At 35.2% G+C, this 18,396-nt stretch overlaps 2 protein-coding genes across 2 annotated transcripts; both read right to left on the bottom strand.

The window, feature by feature from the left end:
* Positions 1-1,634: 1,634 nt before the first annotated feature.
* On the bottom strand, positions 1,635-2,585 carry LOC122297380 (17.6 kDa class I heat shock protein-like). Its single transcript, XM_043107417.1, has one exon. It carries the CDS (start codon positions 2,290-2,292, stop codon positions 1,798-1,800), a length of 495 nt encoding a protein of 164 aa, XP_042963351.1. The 5' UTR covers positions 2,293-2,585; the 3' UTR covers positions 1,635-1,797.
* A 3,057-nt stretch (positions 2,586-5,642) lies between these two features.
* On the bottom strand, positions 5,643-6,616 carry LOC122296777. The gene is made up of 2 exons (XM_043106568.1): positions 6,430-6,616; positions 5,643-6,319 (listed from the first exon to the last, which is right to left on the bottom strand). The coding sequence occupies exons 1-2, from the start codon at positions 6,614-6,616 to the stop codon at positions 5,643-5,645; spliced, it is 864 nt and encodes a 287-aa protein (XP_042962502.1).
* Positions 6,617-18,396: the final 11,780 nt, after the last annotated feature.

Below are 18,396 nucleotides of genomic sequence, written 5' to 3'. Positions count from 1 at the left end.
AACTGTTATTTTTTCACAGTGTTTGCTATCTTCCATAGCGAATAAGAATAGGGTTATAACAATAAGGTGAAGTTGCTAGGAAACCTTTACAATCGAGTACATATAGTACTCTAGATCATGCTATTAGAAATGAGCATGATTTAGATTTTAGCATTGGCACACATTGAGAGCAAATGTATAATTTCATTGTGGAGATAGAGGAGGCAGTTTGGCTACATTCGGAATATGCTCATCTAACTTTGTGGTGCTTTTTTTGTAGTAGAGAATATTTATTGTTAACCTTCATATATATTTAGAAGCCGTTGTTCAAATAAGCAATCTATATCGTAGTGTGTTTGTCTTTATGTAAAGAGATTGAGATTCTTCATTAAGACCAAGCCTTTGATTTAGTCATTTATGCAATTGAAGATTTTTGAGTGGAAATTGACTTCTTCAAAGATAAACCTTGTGTTCTATTTGAAATTTGTGGAGCGATTTGTTTGTCGGTCTTTGATAATCATCTTTGATATCTTTGTTCACAAATGATAAAATTCGATTCGATAGAATTCATTTTATTTAGGCTTGATAGAATTCAAGCTAAAATAGAGATTTGTTAGAATAGTGACTTAATTTCCTATTTAAAATGATATTCTAAATACTTGATTGTGACTCGACTCTAATTCAAGCAAACTTTAACTCGATCCTATCTCGAAAATTTTTAGACAGATTATTCGCTCAATGTACGCTCCACATTCCACTCTAATGAATGTTCAGGAAACCTACTTCCTACTCCGTTTTATATATAAATATATTTTTGTGGTGTGAATGTGGCCAAGAAAGAGAACTTCTTTTGTGATATTTGAAAGCTTATTTGGTGGACTGAAGTTTTAGAATTTATGATACATTTCTTATACTCCATCTTAATAAATACCTTTAAAGATCGACTGCACCAATAAACATAGACTATCGTTTGAAGATCGACTCCGCTATTACTTTCTCTCCATCTAATCCATCTCTATATCTCCACTCAACCCCAACACTCACCAGGAAGAGCCCAGTTACCATGATGTGCACGCTAAAATTTTGAATTATCGTCTTATGTGCGATTATGATCATCTTAATCAAAGTTATGGCCAGAGCATTGTCATATGTACGATCATGCCCCACTTTAATAAAGTTCTATTGTTTATGACATATTTGCGATGATCTTCCTTCTTGATGAGGTCTTCTTTTCCTATTAGTGATGGTCTCAGGAAAGTCTTTAGTTTTTCTTTTCTTTTCTTTTTTTTATTGTTGGCAGTAGCTCCTGCGAGGATACGTTGCCCAGGGAATGAGCTTATGCAAAGTCTATCAGTGCCTTACTGGAGGACATGTTCACCAAAATCTTTTGGTGCCTTATCAATAATTATTTGTAAAAAGAATGACAGTTTGGAGGCTTAAAGAGGTAAAATCTTATCCATTTTGGAGTTGCGATCGATATATATATATAAATGATAAATATAGTCTTAATTTTTTTTAAAAATATATATATTATTAAAATATTAATTTTATATATAAATTTTATATTTTTTTTTCATTTTTTTTAAATATGCAAGATTTATCTAAAATTACAAAGTTATTTTCTATTAACATAATTATTATTATATCAAAATAAATTTATTCTCATCTCAAATCGCTCTTCATTAACAACTTTGATCATATGTATACACTTCATAATCTCACTTTTGGTAGAAAAATATACAATTTTAACACAAACAGAACTTAATAAACCGTAACCCGGAAAAGGAAAAAGAAAACAGATTATCACACACCAAATCATCAAGCTTTGCAGCAAACAAAACGAGAAAGTCCTTTTGGAGGATTTCCTTCGTCTCCAGAAATCTCGACCGCCTTATGATGCTTTTTATCCTTATTTTTGGTCTCGTTTTTAGGCACAGTTACAACAAGCACCCCATCTTTCATCGAAGCCTTAATCTCATCAACCTTTGCATTCTCTGGCAAACGGAACTCTCTCGCAAAGCTGCCGCTATATCTCTCTTTGCAGTGCCACTTGTAAAAGGTCTTATCGTCCTCTTCCTGAACATCTTTCCTCTCCGCACTTATACGAATCACTCTGTCTTCATGCACTTCGAGCTTCACGTCCTCTTTTGTAAGGCCCGGAAGATCAATCTCAAAGATATGTGCGTGAGGGGTTTCCTTCCAGTCCATTTGGGTGTTCCCAGATCCTAACATATTGTCTGAGTTTTCGAGGAAGAATCCGCGGAAAGGATCCGAAAAGCTTCGCTGATCAAAGAGGGATTGAATCAGGGACATCTTTAGCTGTTGGATAGGAACAGAAATTGAATCTGAATCTGAATGTAATTATTGAGAAAGAGATCTAGATTTTTCTTGCTTGTTTGCTAATGGTTCTGGGTTGTTGATGAATCTAGGTGTACTAGTATATATATTGGATTGAAGAGAATGGGGAGAGTAGCTTCATGAAGCTTCTGGAGCTGGGTAGAATCTTTGCCACTCAGTTTTGTCTAAAGAAGAATGTTGGAGAAAGTTCGGATGATCATTTTAGGAAATGTAGTGAGAGTGGAAGTCAATGTTGAGCGGAAGGTGCTGGAGACTGCTCGAAACTTGGAACAATTGTATTGGATAGATTTTGATAGAGTTGCAAAATGTTAAAAAAAAATATTATTAAAATATTATTTTTAAATATTATTAATGTTTTAAAATTAAAAAAAAAATATTTATTATATTTTATATAAAAATTTAAAAAATTATAATAATAAAATAAAATTAAATAAAATGTTTTTATTATCTAAACAGAACTTTTAACATAAATAATTATGTTTTTGAATTTCTTCTTATTTTTATAAAATAGAAAATCTACTTACCATTTCTAATATAACACCTTAACACATGATTTATAATTTTTTTTCTTTTATTTAAATATGCATATTAATGAATAAATATATGTATTTAAATATAATCACAAAAATAATAAATTATATATTAATATATGTAATGAAAATGATAAATAGTATTTTTCTTTAATAATTTTGAGTTTTTGACATTTTGTTGTCTTTTCCGCTCCCACAATTCACTTCTTGTTTTCTAAATTAATTCAGACATCGATTGGATGCTTAAAAAATTTATGAATGGTAATAAAATAATTTATAATTAATAGTCAAATGATTTGAGTTAAAGATATTTTATAAAATTGTGAAAAATAAAAGAGAAAAAAAATTGATTAAAAATATTATAAAATTAAAATATTATTAGAATATAATTTTTTGATATTATTTTATTTTAAAATTTGAAAATTCTTAATTTTTTTTTTTCATTTTATTTCAAAGTTTAAAAAAATTGTAATGATTAGGTTCTGATTAATTGAAAAAGTTGAAGTTATAAAATTGAAAAGTGTTTTTGTTTGAATTTATTTGATCTAATCCATTTCAACATCCAAAAGAATCATCAATCTATTTGTTGAAAGTCTCGTTTGAATTCAGAGTTAATATTAATTCATTTCATCTCATCTAATCATTACAATTTTTTTAAATGTGTATACAAAATCTAACAAAAATTTAACTTTTTCAAATATTAAAATAATAATAATGTTTAAAAAAAAATTAATAATATTTTATTTGACTTTTAACTTTTATCTCGATTCATCTTATTTCAACTTCACTTTACAATAGAAACGATTTTAAATAGCTTTTATGGTGTTTTGACGCGCATCGAAATTCATCTACTATGAATGATTTTCATCAATGAAATATCCAAACCTTTCATTTTTAGAAATTATTTTCAATTTTATTTAGTAACTTTCTAATCCCAAATAACAATTAGCTTTTTTTGGATATTTAGAATATATAATACTAAAGGTTTGCAACGTCCCAAACTTTATTATTCTCCGGCGAGAGAAACAACCTTCTTGACCGTAGGTTATCCACGTACGTCAACTTTACTCGTTCTAGAGGTTGCGACAGTATTCCTACTTAATTTTTAATTGAAAAATAATATTTATAGTCATAATTATACAAGCGTCATAGTCTATTTGAAAAAAGTGAATAAATACGGGACTTACATGAAAAAAAAAAACTAACTTTTTAATCGTGTACCCCACTCTTTTTCAAAATGATTACGTTGCGTTTGCATATTCTATGACTGTATGTAGTATTACTCTTCTCAATTACATCCTATTGTAGAGTTTTTTTTTTTTTTTTTTGAAAGGAAGAACCTGTTATCATTCAAGGAAATAAGTTTTGAATACATGGGGGATAGTCCCCCAGCAAAATACATTCACTTGGATGAGACAGGGCGTGCTTGGCCAGGCCATGAGCAACGCCATTGTCTCTCCTTGGTACATGCCTAATAGACCAGCTTATGAAGTTGGAGAGGATAAGCCTTATGTCTCTAACCATAAGGCCAACCGAAGACCAACTTTCTTCTGCCTGCTGCACAGCCCCTACTACTCCCATCGAATCACCTTCCAACACAATGTGAGTTAGCCCCAGGTCAGCACAGAGAGATGTTGCTCGGAGAGCAGCCACTGCCTCACCGAGAATAGGATCCGGGTGCATGTCTTTGCATGCCCACAGAGTAGCTATCGTCAGACCTTTGGAGTCTCTAATGACTACCCCAATCCCCACCCTTGAGTTGATCTTATCCATAGCAGCATCCCAATTTGCTTTGAGCATTCTTAGAGGGGGAGGTGTCCACGATTGTGGACTCAGTACCTGCCTTGGTTGCTTGACATCACCTTGCTCAGCTCCTGATTTAATAATAGACAGTTCTGCTTGGATCCTTTTAGAGAGGTTTGCAGGTGAAGAGAACAAATCCTCAAACACTAGGCTGTTTCTTTGCTTCCACAGGAGCTTGACTGTAACAGCCACCTCACTCAAAACTTCTGGGGGAAGTTTCTCAAGCATGGATTCCAGAAGCTCTTTGAAGGTCTCAGCAGTGCTACTCATCTTCTGTAACTGTCTCGAGCCCAAATACCACACATCCTGAGCTGACTTGCATGACCAAAGAGCATGGGAAACTGTTTCCTCCTCAGTAAGGCAAATGGGGCATAAGGGAGATGTCACCACCTTCCTCTTTAGCAGGTTGAGATTAGTAGGAAGAGATTCCTTATCTGCTCTCCACATGAGAGATTTGGTGCCATTAGGAACCCCGATGCTCCACAGCCTGTCCCATACCTTAGAAACCGTGTTGCTATTGGAAGGTTGCCCCTTAACATACTCTCTCATAGAGCTCTGCAGGTGGTAAGCACTTTTTACAGAGAACTTACCATTACTTGAGCACCTCCAAGATAGGACATCTTGGCTCCTGCAGGGGCTTATAGGCATTTTACAGATAAGGTTTGCCTCCTCTTCTGAAAAAATTGAGTGGATTAGGCCAAGGTTCCACTGCATGGTCTGAGGGTTGATTAGTTGGTCAACTGAAGCCTCCTTATTTAGTATACTCACAGGGGATTGTATCATATAGGAGGATGGCCTTGGCACCCACTTGTCAGACCAAATCCTAATATGTTTACCGTTGCCTACTCTCCACAGTAGGCCTTCTTCGAGGACATGTCTGGCTGCAAGGAGGCTTTTCCATACATAGGAATCTGAAGCTCTCTTCCTGACTGAGAGGAAACTCGAGGTAGGATAATACTTAGCTTTAAGGACCTATGCAGCAAGGGAGGTTTGAGCTTGTAGGAGCCTCCACCCTTGCTTTGCTAGCAAGGCCAAATTGAATTGCTCAAAGTCCCTAAAGCCCAGTCCTCCCTTGCTCTTCTGTTTTCCCATGTCCTTCCAGCTGATCCAGTGAATCTTGGATCTGTTTTCCTTTTGGCCCCACCAGAAAGACTGTAAGAGCTGGTTAAGTCTTCTCAAAATAGCTTTTAGCAGGAGAAATATACCCATGCTATACGTTGGGATGGCCTGTAAAACTGACTTCAGTAGTATTTCCTTGCCACCTTTAGATAGCATGTTTACCTTCCAGTTTGACATCTTCCTTTTCACTTGATCAAGTATGGAGCTGAAGGCTTTTTGCTTATTTCTACCAACATAAGATGGTAGACCCAAGTACTTGTCGAAAGCTCCAGTTGCTTTGATGCCTGCTAGCTCTAAAATGGAGAATTGAGTGTCTGGTTTGGTGTTGCTACTGAAATAGATGGAGGACTTCTCAAAATTGAGGCGCTGTCCAAAAGCCAGCTCAAAAGAAGATAGAGTATGTTGTAGTCTAGTCCATTCCTCAGGGTTAGATTTACAAAACACTAGGCTGTCATCTGCAAAAACAAGTGAGTAACTCTCATGGCTCCTCGTGCCACTGGTATCCCAGATATTGCCCCTTGTGATTCTGCCTGGTTCAGGCAGTGAGTTAGCATTTCTGAGCAAATAATGAATAGATAGGGAGAGAGAGGGTCCCCCTGTCGAATTCCCCTAGTTGGTTGGAAGGTTGGCTGTGGGATGCCATTCACCAAGATCGAGTAGCTCACTGTAGATACACATTCCATCACCAGTTCCACCCAGCTACTGTCAAAGCCCATCTTCAATAATGCTGATTGCAGGAAACTCCATTCTACTCTATCGTATGCCTTACTCATGTCAAGGTTGAGTGCCATGTAACCATTTTGTCTGCCTTTGAGCCTGTTCTTCATTGAGTGCAAGAGTTCATAAGCCACCACAATATTATCCGAGATTAATCTTCCTGCCACAAAAGCACTCTAGTTTGGAGATATGACATTTGGTAAAATGACTTTTAATCTGTTAGCTAACACTTTGGCAATGATCTTATAGAAGACATTGCAAAGGCTTATAGGCCTATAGTCTGTGACAGATTTAGGGACTTTCTTCTTTGGTATTAAGGATATAAAGGTGCTGTTAATATCCTTGAAACCCTTTCCTGTGTTCAGTAATTCCAGGACTGCCTCAGAGACTTCTTTTCCAACTACTGGCCAGTGTTGATGATAGAATAGGGCTGGAAAGCCATCTGGCCCAGGAGATCCCATCGGGTTCATGTCAAGAATAGCTCTTTGGATTTCCTCTGTGGAATATGGACTGGTTAAAGTTCTATTCATTTCCCTAGTGACACGGGCCTGGAAGGAATGAAGCAAAGCATCACTTCCTTGAGGATCAGAAGTAGAGAAAAGGTTTCTATAAAAGTCTTGAAAAGCCAAACCTACTTCCTTCTGGTTATTAACAGTAACTCCATTCTCATTAGCAACTTGCTTGATAGTGTTGACCAATCTCCTGTGAGAAGCACACTGATGAAAGAATTTAGTGTTCCTATCCCCTTCTCGAAGCCATCTTTGTTTTGCTCTTTGTCTCCATTTCAACTCTTCACTCTCTAACAGTTTGTCAATCTCTGTTTGAGCTTGCTGAATCTGTTCATTGTTCTGTCCTATGTTAGCTTCCTGCAGTCTTCTGAGATACTCTCTTTTGCCTGTGAGTACTTTCTTATGATCTTGAATTACTTTCCTGCCCCAAGCCTTAAGCTTCTCTCTACAGTTTATAAGCCCTTCTCGAGAGGCTTTTAGCTTAGGACTGAGATGACAACTTTGAAGCCAGGCTTGTTTAACTAAGAGTCCACATTCCTCCTTCTTACCCCATGCTGCTTCATACCTGAATATTCGAGGTCTAGGAATTTTAGCAACAGTAGAGCTTGAGCAGGCAACAAAAATGGGATTATGGTCTGAGCACTGAGCTGGTAGGATTAACACTGAATTAATGAGCTTGAGATCCCTCCAACCCTTATTGACAAAGGCTCTATCCAGTCTGGCTTTAGTAAAGTCTGACCCTTCTCTTCTATTACTCCAGGTAAAGCAGTCCCCATTGTATCCCAGGTCTTGCATACCACAGTCATTAACCACTGATCTGAATGCCTCCATTTGGTGAAATGGTCTGGCATGAGAGCCAAATTGTTCCTCTTGAAGGAGAATTTCATTGAAATCTCCCAAACACAGCCATGGGCATTGGATATTAGAGTGTATAAGTCTAATAAGATTCCAGCTCTCTTTTCTTTTTGCAGCTACTGGATGTCCATAGAAGCCGGTTAAAAGAATACTCCTCTCCAAATTCTCAGGAAATACAGTTAAGGAAATATGATGGTTTGAGTACGAAATCAGTTCTGCCTCCACCTCTTTCTTCCACAAAAATGCTATGCCACCACTCCTGCCAACACAGTCCACTATGAAACTGTGATCAAAATTCAGTTTGTTTCTGATCCCCTCCATCCTTGTTCTATTACATTTGGTCTCACTCAAAAAGATGACATCCGGGCTCTTCTCCTTCACCATGAGGTGAAGTTCTCGAACTGTCCGAGGGTTCCCAAGCCCTCGGCAGTTCCATGCCAGGTGTTTCATGGGGAATGGCAGGGCTGCTTAGCAGCCTCTGCCATACAAGCTTGCTTAAACCTTTTCCTTGTCAAAATGGGACTCGACTGAACATTAGCACATTTCCTTTTCTGTCTTGTTTTAACCAAGTCCCTCATAGGAGTATCCCACTCTACATGTTGGGCTGGGAGGCCTAAACCTTTGGCCCTTCTCTTCCAGGTGGGCCCTGATTTAGGTGGGCCAGTTTTCGGGGCTTTGAGGGGAGAATTCTGAGAAGGTAGGCTGAGAGTAGTGTCCTGTCTTACTGGGCTATCAGGCCCTACCGAGTCCAGAACTATGCAGGGTGATACAGCTGGGGTATAAGCCCGAGACTCTGTTGGATCTACAGTGTGAGTGGCAGGAGAAGCATGGGGGATAAGGGGGTTTGAAGATACCTGGTCAGACTGCCCATGCCTTTCTGCATTAACATACAGGTTGCCCTTCCTGAAGCATGGGCTCTGGGAGATGTAGGTGTCTGATCCAGCTCTGTCACTGTGATTGGACCTTACAGGACTATTTCGTCTAGCATCATGCACTAGCTCGTCCCCGTCGAGGTTACTAGAGTCACTTTTATTTTGGTGCCAATCTGCTGAGTTTGCATGTTCGTCTTTCTGTTTTGAAAAATTTTGGTGGCTTCTCTTTGGGGGGCTAGCTCGTAACCATTGACCATACTGCATTCCTTCACCTTCCTGGTGCTTACCTTCAAGCATTGTGTTTGGACATGAGGGACCAAGATGCTTAATGACCCCACAATGAAAGCAAAATAATGGTAATCTCTCGTATCTAAAGGGGATCCAGAACCATTTAGAACCTGTGTTGATGAAGCTTCCTCTTGCCAGAGCTTTGGTTATATTGACTTGTACTTTCACCCTAAGATATCTTCCCCATGATAATCCCCCTGCGTCTACATCCACTGCAAGCACGTCACCAACGGTTGCTCCTAGTTTCTCACCCGTCGATTTGTTCATCCCTGCAAATGGTAGGTCATGGAGTTGAATCCAGAAGATCTCCTTTGAGAAAGATAAGTCTTTTGGTGTTAAGCAGCCTTCACAGTCTTGTAAGTTGACTAGGAACCTGTCAAAGGTCCACGGGCGACACTGGAGGACCCTGGTCTTTTCTAAAGCAGTATGGAATTCTACTAGATATTTGTTTTGCCCAAGATCTTTGAACGAGACCCGCCCTGTTACTTGCCAAGCTTTGCTCATTGTAGCTCGGAATGCCCCTTTGTTAACTTCCTTCTCGGCGATCACCAACGCTGCCAGACATCTCTTGCTTTTCTCTTCGGATAGTAATATCTCCTCTTGAGGGATTAGTACTTCTTGTTTCTCTGCTTCCGTGAGACAAAGTCCCTCATATAGATTTGTTAACTCCTCTGCCATGAACCTCGGGCTAGTATTATGAACTAAACCGTGTGAAGTCTTGGGAAAAACTACCACTAAGGCCAGATTCTCGAAAAAGGATGAACTCTTCGGACTGAGTCCAAGAGGAAGCCTCTAAGATACAAGAACCTTAGAGAGAAAACACCTCACCTTTCCGTAGAGAGAGAGCTATTGTAGAGTTCAAACTTTGGTTTTTACTATTTTCATTAACTACCGATTCTCCCATTTAACATATGGTTGTGGGAAGGATAGTGATTGCTAGAGATTTCAAAGGCAGGTCATTGGGACTCTATAGGCTCCCAGATCAGCGATTGAATATGCTTTTTCTGTTGAGGCATATGATTTCCTTTTGGCTGCTATTTTTTGCAAAGAAATGGATTGGACAAATGTGATTCTCAAAGGAGATGCATTGCAGGTGGCCTCAATGGCTAACAAAGCTACTACAGATCTCAGTCTAGGAAGTTTACTGATTGCAAATGCTTTAAGTGTCTTAGCAGCTCTTAATTCATGGTCTGTACTAGGGGTGAGCATCGGCCCGTCCGGACCGGCAAAACCGACCGGACCGGCACTGTTTGGACCGGACCGAATCCGGTCCGGTCCGGTCCCATTTTTAATGGACCGAAAAGATTCGGTCCGGTCCCGGTCCGGGAGTTTTTCACCCCGAACCGAATAGAAATAAAAATAAATAAAAATTATTTATATATATTATTTATATAATAGTATTAGCATATTACTAATATATATAATAGTATACTATATGTATATATATTAAATATATTACAATATAATTACATAAATATTAAAAAAATGTCATTAAATATTAGCATATTATATAAATATATAGTTATCACTATTACTATTATTACATATAGTTATTAGTTATAGTATAGTTATTATTACATATATTTATTAGTTATAGTATTATTACTAATAGACTAATAGTATTAGCATATTACTAATATATATATATATAATACTATATGTATATATTAAATATATTACAATATAATTATATAAATATTAAAAAAATGTCATTAGATAAAAAAAAAAAAAAAAAAAAAAAAAAATTCAACCTTGGACCGACCGGACCGGATCGGATAGGACCGGACCGGACCGGTCCTGATGGAGTTCGGTCCGGTCCAGGGTTGGAAAACCCTGGACCGAATAGGTCCAGTCCGGTCCACAAAACCTCCCCGGACCGGACCGAACTCACCCCTAGTCTGTACGTAGTGCGTACTAATAGAATTGCTAATATGACAGCCCATAGATTGGCTATGTTAGGTTTTGATATTGAAGAAAATAAATATGTTGTGGAAAAACTTTCTCAATATATTCAATCTATTGTGTTCGGTGATTTGATGTAATGTCTTCTGTCATTAATGAAAATCAGTTTTATTTAAAAATAATATATATGGTTGTTTTCCTTAGAACTTTTATTATTTATGGTTAAATCCCTTACGTTATATAATTTGCATTTTGTTCTTACTTTTAACCATTTTCTTTAAGGGGATGTTTGATAGTAAGTTGAGATTAGATAAATTGAGATAAAAGTTAGATAAAATATTGTTTATATATTATTTTTTAATATTATTTTTATTTTGAGATTTGAAAAAATTGAATTTTTTATTATATTTTGTGTGCAAATTGGTAAGGGAGTAAATCGGTCCGGTCTGGTCTGAGGGGTGATAGATTGAACCGAACATCATAGGGACCAGTCTGTTCTATCTGACCTAATTATTTTTTATTTTTTTCAAATAAATTAATAAAAAAATTATTTAAATTATTAAATTAAAATTAAGTGAATTATTAATATGGATTACATAACTAATTCATTAAAAAATATTTTATATGATCAATAATAATAAATTAAATGAAAATTAAATCATTAACTTATATAATTACTATATAAAAATAATATATTAAATTATTAAAACTATTTTTAAAATATATATAAGAGTTTGATCCGGTCTAAAATTATAGACTTCGGAACCGGACTGAATTTTTTCGATCTATAATTTATGAGACTGAGACTGACTAGTCTGGAGTTCAGTTTGGTTACTAACTGGTGTGTAAAGTTGAGCAATACTCTTAGCCGAAAAGCTATACAAATTGTCTCTACACTTTTTTTTTTTTTTTTTTAAGAAATTGTCTCTCCACTTTGTTAATCCTTTGAAGCCCCTAAATCTAATAACAAAAAAATATGATTAACTTTAAAAAATGATTTAATCTTCACAAAAATGCATTATTTATCAAATTAGATCAATACCCCTAAGCATGAGGGTGAACAGAAAGACCCAATTAATTTTCCGTCTCAATTTCATCATCAAACTTAACTCAAACCTCATTTTCTTGAAGAATTTAGTAATCTAAACATCAAAGGTTGCCAATTTAAGTCTTCTAATACCTTCTCTAGAAAGCTAAGATTGTATAGCATCACTTCGGATGCTTGAATGGAGTGTTTGTTTGAGAGGAAAGTGTAAGAAAATTGAGAGAAGATAGCAAGAGAGGTTCGATCCAGCACAGACAGAAAACTTATGATCTCCTGAATATTCATTAGGCGCTGCCAACTAACCACGACCTCTATGTACCCTAGAGCCTAAAACCAAATAGCCATTTTACATACAATTACAAACGCCACAACAGCCTAAAACCTATCATTGAAAACTAAAAAACCAATCAAATCTAGCAAAATTTGTCCAAAAAGTAGTAGCAATAAGCATTAAAAGAGAACTCAAGTATTAAAAGAGAACTCAATTGGGGATAACACACATCTCTCTATTACTTTAATGGTCTAATGCATGACTAGAAACCGCTAAAGCAAGTTATGCTTGTTAAGGGTCTACCGTTAACATTACCGATCAACCATTGGACTCTAAGTACTTCTCTAGGCATAACGGTATGAAAATAAAAGACGGTTCACATATTAAACATTTGCCTTGCAGAAGATGCATTAAATATTTTAGATAATTCTCAAACATTCTCACCCTTATCTCATGTGGCTAGTCTCCCAACCCCCATAAAGTAAGCAAATGGATAGAAATATGTTGGGGTGTCATGCCACCAAACCAAAACCTACTTGTGTCAATAAACCTAGTGCCCACTATTTTGGATCGATTGAAGAGCCTACTTGATACAGAATCTTCTATTGGCTGTCGAAAGTGCTTTATACCATCCTCCTACAATAGTTAAACTTGAAATTACTTGGCTTGACTCCGATAGTTTTTTGCACACATGTTACATATCATCATTTGCGGCAAATTTTTTTAAACTTAAAAGTATCATTTCTATGAAGGAATAATGTCACATACAGTTATAAAATGTACAAGTATCTTGCGGTCGCCTTGAAAAAGAGTAACCCACTATTAAAAAATTAATTTTATTTTCATGCAGGTTCCGTATTTATTTACTTTTTTTAAAGTGATTGTGCAGCGCTTACACACTCACGACTACAAGTATCATTTCTCAATGTTAAAACCCTCCACAATTTCCTTTACTAAGCAATAGTGCCTAACTCCAATTTTTGTAGCTTCTTGTTTTTGAATCAATGGTATACAACTTTTGAGAGATGCCATTTGTCCCACTAAATAAACATAGACATGTCGTCACCCATGTTGTTATCGTGTTTCGTACGTTTATGGGTCGGGCTTTTAGTAGTCCAGGTCTTTGACCTGGCTAGCCTGGTAACACAAAGAAGAGAGTAATATTCTTTTGGATGATGCGAGAAAGCAATAATATAAACTAGAAAGTTTTTTATGGGTGCGTAGTTGGTCCCCGCAGTTAATGCATGAGATCCTTTTTATACCTTGCCTCGAAGGGCAAACAGCCATGCGCTACGGTTGGGTGGAGGGATATCCTTCTGGAGTCCCTTCCGCCAAACTTCATTTAATGCGGTGTGGCCCTCTAAGTAATGCCATTAATGTGGCATAATCCTCAAGTGAGTGTGTTTAATACGGCGTGATCTTCTATGTTTGCTTTAGGGTTCAGTCTCGTCGAGATGGCGTGTTCCCCTTCCTCTTTCGTCAGGATAGGTTCCTGCTCTCCTAGAGTAACTACCCATCTTCTAACCCGAAACCTTGTACCCAGCTCAAATGAGTCGAGAGCCCCTGGCACGGTTGTTGGTAGGCCTGGCAGATGTGGGCTTTGGGTATTGGGCTTTGGCTCCATGGGCCCTTTGGGCCTAGGAAAAAATCCCCCTAACAACCCATAATATGCTTGATTTCATTACAAGCTAAACTCCTAAATTTAAGGACCTTTCTCTATCTCCAAAAATGAAATAGATTGATAATCATTAGAGTAAACATGTCAAAAATGTGTTAGCATTGCATATTGACTCTAACTCATCAATATCATCAATCGGAGGTTGCCCTCAGTTTTAGATAAATTGACATCCTCTAAAGCCATTTTGGCACCTTTATTGCTAAACACCTTATCCTTCATAAATAGGTTCTCGATGTTTGTTCTATAAGGTTAGTCATATTTTCAAGAAGAATGAAAAAAAAGGCCAAAGTGACTAAATAACAAAGAGGATGACCTTAATCGACGGGATTCTCTAATCAATAGCATCCTCCCAACCTTGGATAAATACATGCAAGTCCAACTCCTTGCCCTAAGTGATGGTCTTTGTTGCTCAGATGACTAACACAAGAAGAGAGATGAATTGAATTGTATAAAAAAAATAACAATTATAAATCAAATATATAATATAAAATATAAACAAAATACGAAATATCAATAAATATAAAGAGTAAGGTTAAGAGAGAAGCAAATTCAGTATGTTAACGAGGTTCGGCCCCACTGCCTACGTTCTCGCCTCAAGCTACCTCTTGAGGATCCCCATATTCACTATTCAACCTCATTCAGGTGGAGATAGAAACCTATTACACCTTTGAACAACATCGTTACAAAAGATCCGTGTAGAATACTCTCTACACTTGTAATCACCTTACACGTGGTGATTCAACTATTTCCTATGTAGAACATTTTCTACACGCACAAGGGTTATACACACTATTTTACTGATACAAGAGTTGATAGTGTGTAGGTTATCAGAAAACACTCCTTAATGAGTGAAATAAGAATAATACAGCCTAAACTATATCTCTCAAAATGAAAAAGAGTTGGCTCAATGCTTAGAGAAGAGAGAATGAAGGGTTAAAAATCTTGTTTCTTCTAATAATAATAAATAAATGACCCAAAGAACTTGGGTACCAAGAAAAATCATTTTAATTATTTTTATAGGTATGCATGAAGTCCTCCATAAACAAAAACAAATGGTTTTTAGATAGTGGATATTCAAGACACATGACGGGAGATAAGATTAAGTTCTTTGATCTTAGATTCAGGTAAAAATGACACTTTAATTTGTTATAAATGCAATAAGCCTGGTCATATTAAGTCAAATTGTCCTCTGCTAAAGAAAGCTCGAAATAAGGGCAAGAAAGCAATTAAATGTATATAGGATGATGATTCAAGTAGTTCAGATAGTGAAGCAAGCAATGGAGAATCAACAAATATTTGTCTTATGGCCAAAGATGACTTTGAGGTAACAAATCTTGATAATATTGAAAATCCTTCATATCAAGAATTGTAAAATATTTTAGAAGAGGTATATGAGGAACTTGAAAAATTAGATATCAAGTATATTGCTTTGAAAAAGAAATTTTTTTTTTTTTAACAAATGAAATTGATATGTTAAGAAAAAAAAAATATCGTTTTGAAAGATGAAAATCTTGAGTTGAAGAAGAAGAAAATTGATTTAGAAAATATTGTTGAAAAATTTATGAATGGAAAAAGAAATTTTGAAAAACTTCTTGGTAGTCAAAGATGTGTTTTTGACAAGGCAGACTTGAGATATATGCCAAAACAAAAATACAAATCTTATAAACACTTCTTTGATAATCCTTTTACATCAAAATCCAGTATTCAAAATTTTTTTCATAAAAATAATTTTGTCAAAGAAAGATAGTATTATAATCACTCAAGTTCTTCATATATGTCACATGCTGTTTGTAATTTTTGTAATATAAATTATCATAATTATCATACTTATCCTATTAGAAGAAAGCATACAATGGCTATTAAAGTCATATGGGTACTTAAAAATCTTGTTTCTTCTAATACTAATAAATAAAAGACCCAAAGAACTTGGGTACCAAGAAAAATCATTTTAATTGTTTTTATAGGTATGCATGAAGTCCTCCATAAGCAAAAATAAATGATTTTTAGATAGTGGATGTTCAAGACACATGAAAGGAGACAAGACTAAGTTCTTTGATTTTAAATCTAAAGAAGAAGGATAAATGACATTTGGAGACAACTCGAAATGGAAGATCGTGGGAATAGGTAAAATTGGTAATGAATATTCTCTTATAATTGAAGATATTCTACTTGTTGAAGGTTTAAAATATAATCTTTTGAGCATAAATCAATTATGTGATAAAAGGCTTACAGTTACTTTCAAAATGGATAAGTGCATTATTTTGAATGATCATAATTGTAATATTTGTTTTATTGTTTTTAGAAGCAATAATGTTTATACAATCGATTTTGAAGAAATTACCTCACAAGATGCTATTTGTTTTTCAGCTCAAAATGAAATTAGTTGGCTATAACATAGAAGACTAGGTCATGCCAACATGAAACTTATTTCCAAACTTTCAAAAAATAATCTTGTAAGAGGTTTACCAAAGGCAAATTTTCTTAAAGAAAAAATTTGTGATACATGCCAATTTAGTAAACAAACAAAAACTTCTTTTAAAACCAAGAAACATTTTTCGACTACTAGACCACTGCAATTGATACACATAGATCTTTTTGGACCAAATAGAATTTCAAGTTTAGGAGAAAAATATTATGTATTTGTTATTGTTGGTGATTTCTCAAAATATACTTGGATCATCTTTTTTGCTCATAAAGATGAGACACATAATGCATTTACCAAGTTGTACAAGAGAATTCAAAATGAAAAAGACTATACTATTTCAAGTATCCGAAGTGATAGAGGAAAAGAGTTTGTTAATAAAAATATTAAAACATTTTGTGATGAAAATGGTTTTGTGCATAATTTTTCTGCTCCTCGAACTCCTCAAAATGGGATACTAGAGAGAAAAATAGATCTCTTCAAGAGATAGCAAGAACAATACTCAATGAGAATAACTTGCCTAGTTATTTTTTGGTCGAAGCGGTAAGTACAGCATCTTATATTATAAATAGAGTTATGTTAAGGTCTAAGTTAGATAAAACCCCCTATGAGCTTTGAAATGAGAAAAAATCCAATATTGATTACTTTCATGTATTTGGATGCAAATGTTTTATTTTGAATGACAGAAATAATTTAGGTAAGTTTGATGTAAAATCTTATGAATGTATCTTTTTCGGGTATTCTACTTATAGTAAAACTTATAGAGTATTCAATAAAAAGATTTTGACCGTACAAGAATCTATGTATGTAGTATTTGATGAATCTAATTATCTACTCTCCAAGAAATCCGTTAAGGAAGAAACATGAGGTATAAATAACACGGAACATCTCAATCTCAATAAAGAGAACACAATAAAGGAAGTCCAACATGAAAACATCAGGAAAGATCATCAAAATTTAATACAAGATGCAACCAAACAGTGAAAATTTGTGAAAGATCATCCAGTGGAACAAATTCTCGAAAAACCTTCACAAGGAGTAAGCACTCGATCATCTCTTAGAAATATTTGCAATCATGCTACTTTTCTATCTCAGATTGAACCTAAAATATTGATGAAGCACTTATTGATGAATATTGGATTCTAGCTATGCAAGAAGAGTTGCATCAATTTGAAAGAAATGATGTTTGGACACTTGTTCCTAGACCCAAAAATCATACTATTATTGGATAAAATGGATTTTTAGAAACAAGAAAGATGAGTCTGGAGTCATTATTAGAAATAAGGCTTGACTTGTAGCCCACGGTTTCAATCAAGAAGAATGAATCGATTATGATGAGACATATGCACCAGTCGCAAGATTAGAAGTTATTCGAATGCTACTTATATATGCTTGTTATAAAAATTTCAAACTTTTTCAAATGGATGTTAAAAGTGCTTTCTTAAATGGTTTTATAAATAAAGAGGTATATGTTGAGCAACCTCCAGGTTTTGAAAATCATATTTCTCCAAATCATGTTTTCAAACTCACAAAAGCACTGTATGGACTCAAACAAGCTCCTAGATCTTGGTACGAGAGACTCAGTGGTTTCTTGATTGAAAAAGGTTTTTCAAGAGAAAAAATCGGCACAACTCTTTTAATTAAATATGAAAATGATGATATTTTTGGATTCAGATTTATGTTGATGATATAATATTCAATGCTACTAATGAAAATATGTGTCAAGTTTTTGCTAAAACTATGTAAGAAGAATTTGAAATGAGCATGATGGGAGAACTTATATTCTTTCTTGGATTGCAAATTAAACAAACAAAAAGTGAGACATTCATCAATCAATCAAAATATATTAAGAAATTACTAAATAAGTTTTGGAATGGAATGTGCTAAGGAAATTAGAACACCAATGAACCCGTCAAATAAACTTGATAAAGATGAAATCGGTAAGCCAGTTGACTCGAAAGTATATCGAGGTATGATTGGTAGCTTATTATATTTGACAGCCAGTAGACCAGATATTATGTTTAGTGTGTGTTTATATGCACGCTTTC

This window comes from Carya illinoinensis, chromosome 15 (assembly GCF_018687715.1).
Source record: "Carya illinoinensis cultivar Pawnee chromosome 15, C.illinoinensisPawnee_v1, whole genome shotgun sequence".
Classification (NCBI taxonomy): domain Eukaryota; kingdom Viridiplantae; phylum Streptophyta; class Magnoliopsida; order Fagales; family Juglandaceae; genus Carya; species Carya illinoinensis.
The sequence above is the reverse complement of the archived record's forward strand: the minus strand, read 5'-3'. Positions and strand labels throughout refer to the sequence as shown.